Source organism: Psammomys obesus, unplaced genomic scaffold (genome assembly GCF_907164565.1).
Source record: "Psammomys obesus unplaced genomic scaffold, mPsaObe1.curated_primary_1811, whole genome shotgun sequence".
Taxonomy (NCBI): domain Eukaryota; kingdom Metazoa; phylum Chordata; class Mammalia; order Rodentia; family Muridae; genus Psammomys; species Psammomys obesus.
The window spans coordinates 58,296,529-58,312,338 of NW_026591086.1; the positions used below are offsets into that span (position 1 = coordinate 58,296,529).

At 46.9% G+C, this 15,810-nt stretch overlaps 1 protein-coding gene across 1 annotated transcript in view; it reads left to right on the top strand.

Moving 5' to 3' along the window:
* Ipo5 (importin 5) overlaps positions 1–15,512 on the top strand; it is a 33,058-nt gene extending 17,546 nt beyond the window's left edge. Inside the window, exons 10-26 of the mRNA XM_055609671.1 lie at positions 568–674; positions 1,921–2,045; positions 2,132–2,221; positions 2,300–2,473; positions 4,295–4,513; positions 4,697–4,780; positions 6,216–6,348; positions 6,425–6,546; positions 7,260–7,356; positions 8,569–8,741; positions 9,472–9,583; positions 9,670–9,725; positions 11,208–11,330; positions 12,250–12,469; positions 13,179–13,407; positions 14,792–14,933; positions 15,367–15,512. Coding sequence (XP_055465646.1) covers positions 568–674; positions 1,921–2,045; positions 2,132–2,221; positions 2,300–2,473; positions 4,295–4,513; positions 4,697–4,780; positions 6,216–6,348; positions 6,425–6,546; positions 7,260–7,356; positions 8,569–8,741; positions 9,472–9,583; positions 9,670–9,725; positions 11,208–11,330; positions 12,250–12,469; positions 13,179–13,407; positions 14,792–14,933; positions 15,367–15,453 — 2,293 coding nt within the window. The 3' untranslated portion in view covers positions 15,454–15,512. The remainder of the gene's footprint in view (positions 1–567; positions 675–1,920; positions 2,046–2,131; positions 2,222–2,299; positions 2,474–4,294; positions 4,514–4,696; positions 4,781–6,215; positions 6,349–6,424; positions 6,547–7,259; positions 7,357–8,568; positions 8,742–9,471; positions 9,584–9,669; positions 9,726–11,207; positions 11,331–12,249; positions 12,470–13,178; positions 13,408–14,791; positions 14,934–15,366) is intronic.
* The last annotated feature ends 298 nt before the right edge of the window (positions 15,513–15,810 follow it).

A 15,810-nucleotide genomic window follows, 5' to 3' on the forward strand; every position in this document is an offset into this window, starting at 1 on the left:
TGTGTGTGTGTGTGTGTGTGTGTGTGTGTGTGTGTGTGTGTGTGTGTGTGTGCACACGCGAGTGATGCAGTCTTAGCAGGTTGCAGAGGGACATCTTTGTGGTCTGTTAACTGTTGTCCGGCCTGGGGACATCCTGAGACCTCATCTTAGAAGCAGCTGAGTTCCCAGTGGGAAACCTGCTGGCTCTGAGCTTCTGTTTCAGCTGTCTGTGCTCTGTCATAGGTGAATTGATTGTATTTCTAGGAGGAGAGATACTTTCCACAATAGCTGCTTTTACTTAATTCTTGAAAAATAAGATCCAGACAACAGGACAAAAATACCCTGGTAGACTGAGTAAAGTTTCTGTGTGCCAGACCTACTGTGGAATGCTTGCCTCGTGTGCAGGAGCCCGGCACCATCCCTGATTTAGCATGCAAAGTTTCTTTGTACCTGAGCTTCTCCTCCTCGACAAGTTTTTAACTCACAGTTTTACATAGGAAGATTGAATTCCTCAGTTCTGGCCAGATGACATGTTTTGAAATACTGACTCTTCATGCTTTTTTGCTTATGCTGATTGTGTGTGTTCAGCAATGCAGTTGCTGGTGAGAGTGCGCTGGACCGGATGGCCTGTGGACTTGGTGGAAAGCTCGTTCTGCCGATGATCAAGGAGCACATCATGCAGATGCTTCAGAACCGTAAGCTGCCAACATCTCAGATGGTCTAGCAGTGGGCGTGCCCTCCTAACGCTTAAGCTTAAGCTCGGACAAATGTTTAAAGTTAATCTGCTTGTTTCCAGATTGCTTAACCTAATTCTTAATAGTCTCCTGATGAAATTCTGTTGAGTCTAAAGCTAAAGAATGTCTTTTCAGGAGCCAGCATAGTGACACATCCCTGTTGGGCCAGTACTTTGGAGCCTGTTAGGAGGGTCATAAGTTCAAAGCCAAGTTAAACTATATCGTTAAGACCCTGGCTCAGTAATAAAGTTTTACCTCAATGCTAAGGATATTGCTCTTTTTTCTCCTGAATTAGTATCCGTGCATAGGAGAAGAAACGATATCCTTAAAGAAAAGGAACTCTTCTGTTGTTGGATGGTTGTTAGTAGGTTGGTTGCTTTGGTTTGGGTGGAGAGAGGGGTGGTGTGTTCTAGCTGTAGCTGACCCGGAACTCTGAAGCCAGGCATTTAGTATACTGCTGTAATACCAGAGCTTGGGAGTGGAGATGCCAAAGATCAAGAGTTACAGGCCAGCCTGAGCTTCATGAGAAGCCTGACTATAAATAATCAGATGCATGCATGCATGCATACATACATACATACCTACCTACCTACCTACCTACCTACCTACCTACCTACCTACCTACCTAAGTTTGAGGACTGAAAAAAAAAGGAAAAATTTTATTGGATGCAGTTATATACAAAGCCATTTGTATTAAGTATTTGTTCATTGGTCAGCTTGTGTTCCTATCTTTTATAATTATTGTTACTTGTGCTTAATTTTAATTTGTTTTTAATTAAAAAGTTGATAAGCATGATCATTTTTAAGATTGAAAATACAAGCCAGGAACCCAGAGCCTTGTGTATGGTGGGTGAGCACTCTTCCACTGAGCAAGCTGTAGCCCAGCCCTGAATGACATAACTACTCTTAAAGTCAGGCAGGAAAGTGGGTGTGGTGACACAGCTGTCATAGTGAGTGGGGCAGTGATGGCAAGTTCAGCCTAGGCTGGCCATGTAGCAAGGCTGTGTCTGTCTGACAGCAGGAAAGAGGATCCGCCTAGGTAGGTCAAGGTCCAGTTTTGTAAAATACATGTGGGAGGCTTGTTCTTGTGCTACTGAGCCCAGCCTGCTTAGTTTCAGGCTGGACAAGGATGTTGTGCTGTAGGGTAGCTATGTTTCTCTCTACTAGAATTAGCGTGAGAGTGTCTGATGATTGTTCTTTTTCACAGCTGACTGGAAGTACCGGCACGCAGGCTTAATGGCTTTATCTGCCATTGGTGAAGGATGCCACCAGCAGATGGAGGGAATTCTAAATGAGATTGTAAATTTTGTCTTGCTTTTCCTCCAGGATCCTGTAAGTACCAATAAATGTTTTATAACTATTGTCTTAATTTCATGTGGAGTTTGTTGCCATTACTAACACAAGGGAACATGTTCTAGCACCCAAGAGTCCGGTATGCAGCCTGCAACGCCGTGGGTCAGATGGCTACAGACTTTGCACCTGGGTTTCAAAAGAAATTTCACGAGAAGGTGCGTAGCACGCCCTCAGCTACCCTGCAGACTTGAAAAGGAGGTGGACACCTCAAAACGCTTGGTTTCATTTTCCAGGTGATTGCAGCTTTGCTTCAGACCATGGAAGACCAAGGCAACCAAAGGGTGCAGGCCCACGCAGCAGCTGCTCTTATTAACTTCACTGAAGACTGTCCCAAGTCGCTGCTTATTCCATACTTGGATAACCTGGTGAAGCATCTGCATTCCATTATGGTACTCAAGCTCCAGGAGGTGAGTTTCCAGGTCCTCAACACCTTCTGCGTAGGGCATGGGATTGGCTGGGTGGGTAAGAGCTGAGGCGGAGGCATTATCACTAAGAACCCGAGAGGCAGAAGAACAGGCAAGCTCTGCTCCATGTAGTAATTAAAGTTAGGAAAGTAAAAAAAAAAAAAAAATCTGTATGTGGATTGAATTGGTAGGGAGAATGTTGACTGCCAACCAGAGTGACAGAAATGGCAAACATGGGGCTGGAGCAATGGCTCAGAGGTTAAGAGCACTGTCTGCTCTTCCAGAGGTCCTGAGTTCAATTCCCAGCACCCACATGTTGGCTTATAACCATCTATAATGAGATCTGGTGCCCTGTTCTGAGATGAAGGCATAAATGCAGCTATTGTGTGCATAATAAATAAAATTAAAAAAAAAAAAGAAATGGCAAACATGGAAAAAATTACCTGTATTATGATTTTGTTTGGTTTTGAGTCAGTGAATTAATTAAGTCCAGGATGGCTTCAGGTTTGCTTTTCTAGCCAATAATGACCTTGAATTTCTGATCTTCCTCGATTTCTGGTATTATAGGAGTTTGCCACCACATTTTTAGCTATCAGCAGGGTGCAACATGGAAACCACTGGGTGACTACAGCATGCTGAGCACACTGTCAGCTGTGAGAGGTGTTCAGAAAGACCATGAAAATGGATTACTGATAGGAAAATGGGCTGTATGCTAAAGAGCCAGGAGTAATGCCAGTACTTGGGAGACTGAAGCAAGAAAATCCCACATTCAAGGCCAGCTTGACCCTGTCTCAAAGAAAGAAATGAATGCTAAGCCCAGAAAATAAGTCTCCTTTTCTCTGTTGGACTCAGCCAACATAAACTCACTGTCAAATCGCCTCACAAATGTATACAATTCTTGTACTTCATATGAACCACAAGAGACACTGCTGACTGGTTAGAGAGCAGGCATGTAGATGGAAAGTGAGCACCTCAGAAGGAGTTCAGAGCAGAGGTCCATGCATTCAGTGTCAGGTTGGAGGAGAGAAACTAAAGATGGAGTTCTGACTTTGTAAAGAAAGGTGGACTCACTGAAGGTGAACAGGCTGGTTGCTGGCATCTGTAATAAATAAATCCAGCATGGCTTTGCTAGTGGGTTTGGATAGGGCACCCATGTGTGGGCTGTGTGAAGACTGTTGGAAGCTGGTTGAGATGCTGGGAAGAGCATAGTGTTCAGGTAGCTAGGAGAAAGGCTGCTGAGAGTGTGGTTGCCACTGACAGGGGAGTGAAGGGACTTTAGAGAACTGACTATTGCCAGCAGACAGTGAACTCTACTGTTGTGGTCTCTGCTACAGGGTCACTGTTTTTCTCCCAAGAAAGAAACATGTGGAAGGGGAAAGCAGACTTTCCTGGAGGGGTCACCCAGGGGGAGTTGGATCAGAAAGATAAAGAAGTGAGCCGGGCAGGGTGGCTCATGCCTGTAATTACAGCACTAGGAGAGAGGATCTGGAGGTTTAAAGTCAGCCTTGGCTACACAGGGACTTGGGGTGTCATCTGAGCTGCTGTGGATTGGTATAATGATTCACAGAGTGTTTCTCAGTGACACAGTAAGACAGCATGAAACAAATGACTTAAACCAGTGGGCAAAAGGTAAGCTCTACACAGAAAGACAAACTCGAAATGACTCCAAAGTAGTGTTTCATCAGCTGTGAGGTAGAGCTGTGTGCTTCTGATGTCTGGAAGCGCTGCTACGATTTCTGTCTCAGAAAAACTAGGAACTGTAAGGGAGGGGGGTTTGAAATTCTGGCCAGTTACTGAAATGATTCTCTCCTGTCTCCCTTCCAGCTTATTCAGAAAGGCACCAAGTTAGTTTTGGAGCAAGTTGTGACATCCATTGCGTCAGTCGCAGACACTGCAGAAGAAAAGTTTGTCCCCTACTATGACTTATTCATGCCATCGCTGAAGCACATTGTTGAGAACGCAGTCCAGAAGGAGCTGAGGCTGCTGAGAGGGAAGACCATCGAGTGCATCAGCCTCATTGGTCTGGCAGTTGGCAAGGAGAAGGTGTGCGGCTCGGGTTGGGATGGGTTCACTGGAGTTGGCTGCAGGGCCTTGAGGTGCTGGGGTGGAGGGTCTTTCCATCTGGTGAATGGTTCTCTGAATGCTGGGGTGGGGGTGTTTTCTTAACCTTCCTTCATGCATCTGTGGGATATGTATTAATAAGATGTCTTTTCCTTCACACTCTAGTTCATGCAGGATGCATCAGATGTGATGCAGCTGCTGTTGAAGACCCAGACAGACTTCAATGACATGGAGGACGATGACCCTCAGGTCAGCGGTTAGCTTGTGCCTATGCAGTATTTCTTGGGTTTTGGTTTATGTGCTTCCCTGCATGTATTTGTGTGCACCTTGTGCATGTCTATAAATGGTTGTGAGCCATCATGTGGGTGCTGGGAATCAAGCCCAGGTGTTTTGCAAGAACAGCAAGTGCCATAGCTCCAGCCCAAATGTTAACTTTAAGATGAGGGACGGCTTTCGGGAGATGCTCTTAATTTAACCTGGTTCCAAATACATTAGTCATGGGCTATTCTAGAACCATGCTTTATTTTTTTCTCAGAGCTTAAGTAGGAAAGTACCATTGTGCTAAGGCAGAATTTCTTTGATTTTGTTTTTGTTTTCATTTCTTCACAATGTGTAAACACGTAAAAGGCTAGAGTGCAAACAGCTAAAAGTAGGGAGATTGGGGACTCTGTGCTGTGGAATGTGGAAAGGACTGTATTGGCAGATGTAGAATGGTTGGTATATAGGAAATAGCCCAGAGCATTTGTGGGATGAATGGACACTCTTTACAATTAAAATATAAGTTAAAACTTCTTTGATATTTAATTTGCTCCCCCTCCCCCCAGGCAGAATGGATATTATCAAGAAAACAGTTGACAGCATGCTAGGTTATATCAACTGAGAGGATATTGGTAATGAGGAGCCCTTATTCACTGTTTTTGGGAATCCTAAATGCTGTGGCCGATATGAAAGTTGTGTGGAGCTTTCTTAAAAGACTAAAGTCCGATGTGCTCACCCCATGCCTGACAACTTTAATCCCACCATTTGGGAGGAAGAGGCTGGGCTAGTTTACAAAAAGGGTTTCAGGTCAGCCAGGACTCCACACTGAGACCTTATCTCAAAAAAAAAAAAAAAAAACAAAACTAAAAGTAGTGCTACCATTTGCTGTGAGCTACCTGGACTCCTCCTAGGCATATACCCACAGGACTCCAGACCCTACCACACATAGTTCATACGGCCATGTTCACCATGTCTCTGCTCACAGTAGCAAGGAGATAGAATCAGCCCAGCTGTCCATCAACATACAAGTGAGGAATGAAAACGTGATGCATGTGCAAAACAGGATTTTACTCAGCTGTGGGGGAAAATGCAGTTTGCAGGGAAATGGATGACACAAAAAATGGAAATGGTACACTGTTGGCAGAAGATACAGGCGACAGGCCTCCAGAAGGGAAGGACCAAGCAGAAGAAAGCATGAAGATGCCATAATAAAAGCTGTGGCCTGTGCGCTGATATTAGACGTGGGGGAGGGCTCAGTAGCGTTTGTGGATGTTGTGCCAGGCAGAGGTAAGTCAGCCTCACCTGGCAGCTGCAGAGTCCTCAGGAACTCGAGTCTGATTAGGAACGCTTGGAGTGTGTGACGTTGGGACATTGTGAACAGGGCTTAGTTAGCTATTGCCTCATGGCTGTTTAACACTTCCCCCAGATTTCTTACATGATCTCAGCGTGGGCCAGAATGTGCAAGATCCTTGGGAAGGAGTTCCAGCAGTACCTTCCAGTGGTTATGGGGCCGCTGATGAAGACTGCTTCAATCAAGCCTGAAGTAGCCCTCCTCGACAGTGAGTGTCTTCCCTGGCCATGCAGCAGCAGCTCCCAGCTTTTCTTCTGACACATTTGTCTTCTTTCCTGTTTTAGCCCAGGACATGGAGAACATGAGTGATGATGATGGCTGGGAATTTGTGAACCTCGGAGATCAGCAAAGTTTTGGTATTAAAACTGCAGGCCTGGAAGAGAAATCAACTGCCTGTCAGATGTTGGTACGATGCTGGGCTCTGCTGGGCTCTGTTCATGTCCTCCAGTGGTAGTTAGTGAACTGGCTCATGAGCCTGCGTGCTTGTGGATTTTCTCCATTTATTTATTTGCTTGTCTATTCGTCTGTCTGTCTATATCTATTTATTTATTGAGGAGGGGTTTCTCTGTGCAGCCTTGGCTGTCCTGGACTCACTTTGTAGACCAGGCTGGCCTCCAACTCACAAGAGAGCCACCTACCCCCCGCCCCAGTACTGGGAGTACAGGCGTATGCCGCCACCGCCCAGCAGATTTTCTCCTTTCCTCATTCTGTATGTGTGATGTATGTATGGGAATACAGGCACACGCAAGCTCCATGGTGCGCAGGTAAGGTCACAGGGTGACTTTTAGGAGTGGGTTACCTCCTTGCACTGTCAGGTCCCAGCTGGGTCTCGTCTGGGGTCGTTAGCCTTGCATAGTGTGTTACCCATAGCCATCTGGCACTGGTCTGCATTACTTAAAATTTTACAGCAGGTTTGGCGTGTACACTGTGACGGAGAAGGATTGTGTGTGTGAATTTTTAATATTTCGGGGAAGTCTGTAGTGGGTGGCTAAGAATATCTTCTGAATAAACGAACGCAAATGTGCTTATGGTATTAGAAGCTAAAGTATTCTGATTCAGTGTGTAGAGCAGACATGGTCTTTTTGGAAACCTGGTAACCTGGACCTTGATTTCTTTCAGGTTTGCTATGCTAAGGAACTAAAGGAAGGTTTTGTGGAATACACTGAACAGGTTGTTAAGCTGATGGTCCCTCTGCTGAAATTTTATTTCCACGATGATATCCTTCAACAGCTGAATAGAAAGGTCTGGGTGCAGTAAAACTATAGTAGCTTCAGTTACCTGGATTGCATTTCACCACGGCCGTTATCTTCTCCAGCTGGGTTGTGTGTGCCGGCTCTGCATGCACCTTCATTTCTTCCCCCTTATCCCAGAGGCCCGAAAAGGAAACTTGGCCATGCTGTAGTCAGCTCTTTGGCCTTACGAGAACAAATGTCCACGGTGCTTGTTGGAGGCCACTGATGCCTTACTCTCCGTAAGGCTCCTGTAGTGCCAATGTGGCCACGCCTCCGAGGGATACCACCATAAATCTCAGTGCGCGCTTCATCCTCAGGTACCTGACAGCATAGCCACTACCTGTGGAGTTTGTGTCTTCACACACACATAGTTTGAAAGAAGATCAATGCCAAAGCCCAGTGGTGCTCCTCAGACAGTGCTCTGTGGAGAGATTCCTCTACACTACACAAGTCGGCTCTCCAACCTTTCCTGGTAATAGCAGAGGAAACAAAGTTACCCTTTCTTTTATGTGTGTGGGTGCTTTGCCTAGTGGTGTGTCTGTGGAGTACGTGTGTACATTACCCAGAGCAAACCAGAAGAGGGTGTCAGATCCCTGAAACTGGAGTTTTAACTTATTTTTTTGGATTTGAATTTTTATTTTATGTTGATGAGCATTTTGCCTGGGTGAATGCATTTGTACTTGTCTGCTGGTGCCATGGGGTCAGAAGAAGAAGAAGACATCAGATCCCCTGGAACTGGGGTTAGGAGTGGTTAGGAACCACCACATGGATTCAGGGGAATTGAACCCCGGTCCTCTGTTAAAGCAGCAAGTGCTCTTTTAAAAGATGGACCATCTCTCCAGCCCCTAGCCTCTGAAATTACTATATGCATGACATTAGAGAGGGAGGAGCCACCTAGTCCTGATTGAAAACCAGCAAGTCCTACACGGGGGCCATAGTAGTTTCTCAGTAGTTGTGCCTCTATCATGTGGCTGCAGAGCCGCAGCAGCGAGAGGCGCTTCACCCTCAGCAGGTGTGCCGCTGTGCCGTGGGGCAGCCGAGGGGGCCTTGGCTGTTTCGACATTCAAAGCCCTCGCCCTGGAAGAGCATGGCTTGCCACTTCCCTGCTGTCCGTGTTGCTTATTTAGCATGGCAGGGTCATGCTCGCTCTCCCCAGAGCTTCCTTGGCAGGAAGTACCGCTCCTTAACTATAAAACGGGTCCGAGTGGCAGCTGCAGAGTCCATGCCTCTTCTGCTGGAGTGTGCGAGAGTACGGGGTCCTGAGTACCTCACACAGATGTGGCACTTCATGTGCGATGCTCTCATCAAGGCTATCGGCACAGAGCCAGATTCCGATGTCCTCTCAGAGATAATGCATTCCTTTGCAAAGGTAAGCCTTGCCCCTGAGTACTGCCTTCTGCTTTCTGCAGCATGTTTGGTCCTCTGCTGAGGAAAGAACAGTTGCTGGAGGGTTTGTCGTGTTAGAACATGTCAGTTTTTACTGAGAAGGTTGACTTTTTTGTTTCTGAAATTTTAGTATTGTCATTCTTTTTGTTGGTTGAGAAGTAAGCTTTTGAGGTAGGTTACAGTGGAGGGATTGTTACAGGTGGATGGAGTGATGCAATTAATGTAGGTCCTTGAAAGTTTTTGCAGGAAAGCCGGGGCTTCAGTTGCATGAGGCCTAGGGCCACAGAAGAAACCCTGATTCTCTTATGCCTTGATGAGACAGGGTTTCTCTGTAGCCCTGGCTGTCCTGGAACTCACTCTGTAGACTAGGCTGGCCTTGAACTCAGTTGAGTTCAGGTGCTGGGATTAGAGGCGTGGCCCACTCCCATCCGGCTTGGAGCTGTCATCAGAAGTGCACCCATTGCCTCATTTCTGTCTAGACCCGCTCCTGTTAGCTCCTGAGTTCCCTCCTCATTCTCTCATGTGCGCTCAGAGACAGGCTGCTTAGTGTCTGCTCCTCTGCAGCCTCGGCCTGACGTGAAAGTAGGTCAGAAAGAAAAGGTGGTTTCTAACTCCCGAAATGTTACCCTCCAATACAAACTGAAAGTGTGCCCTCATTTTACACTAATGAGTTCTCAACCCCTGAGTGTTTCCTCTCCCCCCCCCCCACCCAGTGCATTGAGGTGATGGGAGACGGCTGCCTTAGCAGTGAGCACTTTGAGGAGCTGGGAGGCATACTGAAAGCGAAGCTGGAAGAGCACTTCAAAAATCAGGAACTGCGGCAAGGTAAGCTTGCGCTGCTTTTCGTTCTGAGCAAAGTCCTTGGCCTTTCAGTGTGGTCATTTAAAAACATTTATTTGGGTGTGTTTTAGTGAAAAGACAAGATGAAGACTATGATGAACAGGTGGAGGAGTCACTGCAAGATGAGGTAAATGATTCCCTTCAGAACTTCACTTCTTCCTCACTGAGAAAGACAAGTGGGAGGGGCATTAGACGTAGGGGAAAACAAGGAACAGGACAGGAGCCTACCGCAGAGGGCCTCTGAGAGACTACCTAGCAGTGTATCAGAGCAGGTACTGAGACTCGTGACCAAACCTTTGGCAGAGTGCAGGGAATCCTATGAAAGAAGGGGAGTTAGTATGACATGGAAAGGACAGGAGCTCCACAAGGACCAAATATATCTGGGCACAGGGTCTTTTCTGAGACTGACACTCCACCAAGGACCATGTATGGATATAACCTAGAACCTCTGCTCAGATGTAGCCCGTGGTAGCGCAGTAACCAATTGGTTTTCCCATAGTAAGGGGAACAAGGACTATTCCTAACAGGAACTCAGTGGCTGGCTCTTTGACCTCCCCACCCAAGGGAGGAGCAGTCCTGCTAGGCCACAGAGGAGGACTTTGCAGCCAGTCCTGAAGATACCTGATAAAACAGGGTCAGATGAAAGGGGAGGAGGACCTCCCCAATCAGTGGACTTGGAAAGGGTCAGGGAGGACATGAGGGAGGGAGGGAAGGTGGGATTGGGAAGGAGGGAGGGATACAGAGTTAATAAAATGTAACTAATTTAAAAAAACTTACGTGGCCATGTGCCTCTGAGAGATTTGTAATTGCTTCCTTTTCTAGTTTACCTTCCTATTAAGATGGTTATCTTGGAGGAGAATTTGGCACTTACAGTCTAAGTCTTGAAATGAACTGGTCTTTGGGGGTTTTTGGTATTTTTTCCCAGAGTGTCTCATCAAATGCCATAGGTTACCTGATAACCTGTTGCTCACAACCACCATTTGTGTTTAATGGTGTTTTCCCACATTCAGTGGTTGTCCAGAGCGAGTGCTGACCCTAAGGCTTGGTGCTTTGTAGGCAGTCATCTACCCTTGGTTAATAGCCCTAGACCTCTTTATTTGGAAAGAAGATTTTTATCTTCAGCGCTTTGTCAGTTTGTTGCCTAGACTGGACTTGAGCTTGGGGTGCGCTCTTTACTAGGCCTCCCAAGCACCTGGGGTCCCAGGCTTGTCTGCACCACCAGGCTCAGCTTCGGCTTTCCTTACCGTGCTTCTCCGTCAGCCCACCCAGCTGGCCGTGTTCAGACCTTTTGACCATGGGCAGAGCCAGCATCTGTGTGTGGCTTGTGGCCTCTCATGGGCTGTGCTTAGTGTCCATGTGTCTTCTGTGCTGAGGCCTGCATGGCCACAGTCTCCGTGCCACACCACGCCACTCACAGAAGGAAACATTCTCCTGAAAATGAACTTGAGGGCAGCTGCTCTTGCTAAGCACGGCTCTTACCGTCCGCTCCTCCTCCATGGTAGAGGCTGGCTGTCAGGCTCAGGATTCTCAGTAGTCTTTCATAGATGGTACTGCTAATAGTCAAGACAGTTTTTAACCGCTGTGATTGTGTGTTGTGTTTCTTTTTTAGGATGATAATGATGTTTATATACTGACTAAAGTGTCAGATATTTTACACTCAATATTCAGTAGCTACAAAGAAAAGGTGTTGCCGTGGTTTGAACAGCTGCTTCCTTTAATTGTCAACCTGATTGTAAGTGTTAACCACCTGAAAGCTATTTTGAATAGTTAACCTGGCATTCTCTCATTGCTGCGTATAATGTTGTACACTTGTGTTTTAAAGTGGGCCTCAGGTGGGATTTTCACCGTGGTTTTTAATTCTGCAGCTTAATGCCTAGCCCTGTGTGTTTTCTGTGTCCTCTCAGTAACTAGAAGCAGCGTGGTCATTGCTGGGTTCAGTCTGCAGTGTGGTCTTCGCTTAGTAAGCTTATCGACTTGCTTTTTGAAGCCCTTACAAACATTTCAGTATGGAACAGTTTGAACTTAGCAAAGTAAACACAAGTAGGTGTCTGAACTTCTGCTCCCACACACACATGCACAGCTTCTTGTACACGAACAGCTGCAGTCATGTAGGATTGTGCGCTGGAGCTGTCGCCAGCCCCTTTCTGCTGCCCCCTCCACATCCTCGTTCTTTTATTTACTTTGAGATAGTCTTGCTAAGTAGCCCACACTGCTGTGGAACTTGGAATCTTTTTTGCTTCATGCTCTGGGACTACAGGCCTTTGCCAGCACACCTACCTTAGGACGGGCGGTGCTGAGCTCCTGGACTCGGGTGCTCTTCTTACTTTAGCCTGCGGAGAGCAGGCATCACAGACCCAGCACTGTGCACTTGCATATGCCCTCGGTCCTCTAACCCCACCCACCCACCCCTTTTTTTTTTCATAAAGCAAATATATGAACACTGCTGCCCTGCCAATTCCTCATGCAGGGTGTAGTCGTATTGTGGGTTCTGGAACAAATCACACAAGTCCTTCACTGTGAAGAGAAGTGTGTGGGTTCCTTCCAGTGTCGCTACCGTGAGAAGTGGCTGCTATGTTTCCATTTCCTGTGGCTACTCTGTAAGCAGATGGTCCAGAATGAGTTGTGTACTTACAGGGGGTCTCAATTCACAGTGTCCACACAGACCGTGGCCAGACAGACAGTGGGGACTGTGCATCTTCGATGACATCATAGAACACTGTAGCCCAGCTTCATTTAAGTATGCAGAATATTTCCTAAGGCCGATGCTGCAGTATGTGTGTGACAACAGCCCAGAAGTCAGACAGGCTGCCGCATACGGCCTCGGCGTCATGGCACAGTTTGGTGGGGACAACTACCGCCCTTTCTGTACAGGTACTTATGTGTGTTCTGCTTTGTGTGTCTTACTCCAGGCAGCCATTTGACCCCAGCCTCGTCACCACACTGGGGAGCATTCTCTTCCTGTTTCTGCCTTGTTCTCCACCCACCCCCACTCTCCCCCCTTCTTGTTTTGTAATTCCTTTTTAATCTTATTCCCCTCCCCATCTATAGCAAATCTGTATCATGCTTTTCTTTCTTTTTTTTTTAAAGATTTATTTATTTCTTATGTATGAGTGTTCTGCCTGCATGTACACCTACATACCAGAAGAGGGCACCAGATCTCATTATAGGTGGTTATGAGCCACCATGTGGGTGCTGGGAATTGAACTCCAGACCTCTGGAAGAGCAGCCAGTGCTCTAACCCCTGACCTATCCAGCTCCTGTATCATGCTTTTCTTACAGAGATGGGTGGCTTCTAAGCCTGCGCTGGCCTTTCTTAAAGCACAGCTGGGGAGGGAGTTGGCAGTGTTAGAGCATCAAGCCCTCAAGTAGAGGTGGTGAATGTGGGCTGCGCCATATGCAGCCTCCACAATGTAGCTCTGAAGCCCCTGTCTACGTCCTTGTCTTCACTCTGTGACAGTGGGGCTGAGAGTGGAGACTCCTTACACTTGAGCAGTTAGTGACTGCGCCAAGGGTGGAGATGTTCATATTCACCTGCGTCAGCATGAAGTCTAGCTGACCTGTTTTTACTTGTTTATTTTAGAAGCCCTCCCACTGCTTGTAAGAGTTATTCAGTCTGCAGATTCTAAGACCAAAGAAAACGTCAATGCCACAGAGAACTGCATCTCAGCAGTGGGAAAAATCATGAAGTTCAAGCCTGACTGTGTAAACGTTGATGAAGTCTTACCACACTGGCTGTCTTGGCTCCCTCTACACGAAGACAAAGAAGAAGCTGTCCAGACCTTCAGCTACCTGTGCGACCTGATTGAAAGGTACGGAGGCACACGCCAGCCTTGCCTCCCTCGGCATAGAAAGCCATGAGCTTGAACCTCAGCCATGGCCAGCGTGGGTTGTGTATGTTTGAAGTCACGCTGGCCTGTAAGGCATGCTAAGCCTGACACTCTAACTCTTATGTAAAGATCTAAGTTGGAGTTGTTCTTTGCGGAATCGTGTTAGCAGATACTGTTTCAAGAAAATTACCTTCAGCGGTTCTGTGGTCCACTACATTTCCAGTTGTTCAGTCCGCCCAGTGCTGGCTATGCAGGGTAGCCCTGGAGAGGGGAGGCTGAGGGACAAGTTCAAGAACACCCTTACCAACATAGCATGACCCTGTCTAAAGGAAATGGGGGCTGACAGAACCTGCTCTAGGGCTACACCTGGCCAGTTGTTACCTGGCCCTGTGCTGTGCTCTCACTCAGTCTTAGCCATGAATATTTAAGCTGCAGCAACATGGTAGCTTTAGAAACTTCACAGTTGGAGCAAGTTCCTGCTGTCTTTCTACCCCACAGCCCTCTAGCTATGATGGTAGTCATGGCTCTTAGCTGTTAATTGCTGTACATAGTTTGTCCGTTTAATATGTCCAGAATTCCTGGATTATGTTCTGGGTTTTGTTTTCTTTTTTTAAGCATATTCCTTCATGCCTCTTTGTTTCAGGTGTGTGTGTGACTCCCTGAGGTTCTGAGGAATGTGATAGCCACCCTCAGACTCCACTGTCCTCGCCTCGTCTGAAAAAGCAGCCCTCAGGCTACTTGGTCTCTCTTTGAGAGTGACTAGTATCAGGGAGTCCCACTCATTCACTATTATGTTCCTTTCCATTAAGCCTGCCTGACGTTTACCCCGGAGTTTACCTTTGAAAGACCCACAGAACCCTTTTACAACTGTTTGTGTATCAGTGTTTCCTTGGTAATATTACGGGGTTTATTTGTTGTGTGGCACTAGTGACCAGAGCCAGGCCTCACATATGCCAGTCAAATGCTGTATAGGCACACAGCAACCAACCCGCTTTGTATTCTCTTTGAGTCAGGCTGGCTTGAACTTGGCACTCCTTCTCCTTCGGCCTCCTGTTTGCTGGGTTCACAGACTTGTTTTGTTGTTTGTTTTGTTTTCACATGATGCCTATTGTTTAATACAAAGCATTTAGTTCTCTTGTTTGACCCTAAAAAATTGTGAGAACTAAGTCAGGCATTTTTTTCCGGAATCACATGGAAGAGACTGCAGGCCTACTGAATAAACCAGCTGGCTTTCTCCTTGCTGAGCCGAGAGGACATTTGGTCTTAGTGAATACACAGTGGTTGTCTGCAGAAGAACACGGGGCGTGTGATCGGATTCCTCATACAAATTGTACTTATAAAGGTGGGATTTTTTTTCTTTTTTTAGTAATCATCCAGTTGTTCTTGGCCCAAACAATACCAATCTACCCAAAATATTCACTATAATTGCGGAAGGAGAAATCCATGAGGCCATTAAACATGAAGACCCTTGTGCCAAACGCCTGGCTAACGTAGTTCGCCAAGTACAGGTAAGCTGGCTTGGTAGAACTGGAAAAGGACAGGTAAACTTTTCCAGATGTTTGGTGGTTGGGGGTTCTGTTGTCCTTAGTATCAGCAAGCTTCAAAATGGGTTTTAATTAATACAATTATTAATACAATCTGCCCATGGAGCGAGTTAAGTCCTCTAGTTGGTACTTAGCATATGGTCGTTGTTTTCAGATTACATGAAGGAACAGATGCAGGTTAAAGAGTTGTCAGAACGAAAACCTTTCACCTTAGTTAGTGGCTGTGGGTGGTTGTCTGTGAGTGAAGTGAACTCTGCAGAAACGCACAGACTGACTGCTATTACAGCAGTCGTCACGCTAGGCTGTGGAGTATGTGTTGCTGTGTGTGTTACAGTGTGTGTGTGCTGCTCACATGTGCTTGGCACTGTGACTGAGTCTCACTGTGTCCGTTCCACAGACTTCTGGAGGATTGTGGGCTGAGTGCATAGCCCAGCTCAGTCCGGAGCAGCAGGCGGCCATACAGGAGCTCCTCAACTCTGCCTGAAGCCTTACCACCGCCTGCCAGAAACTAACTCCAAATAAACGTTTACCCTTTTGTTTAGGTTTCTTTGTTTTGTTTTTGAGCAAGAGAGAGCAGTAGTGTTGTGTGTAGGCCCATTCTTCGGCAGCCCTGTGTGCAGAGTGGACTGCGTGGATCTTGTCACACCGGCCAGGGGGTCCCGTAAGCCCCATGGTGGCACTGCAGAGTATTTTTCTGTTGCTGTGTCCCACCTCCTGGAGGGAAGGGAAACAAGATTCCCTTTCCTCAGTAGACCTCCAGAAGCGCAAGGAGAGCGGCTTTCAGACCAGTTCATCCGCACAGATGTGCGCTAAGCAGACTGCGAGGCGACCTAGCGTTTGT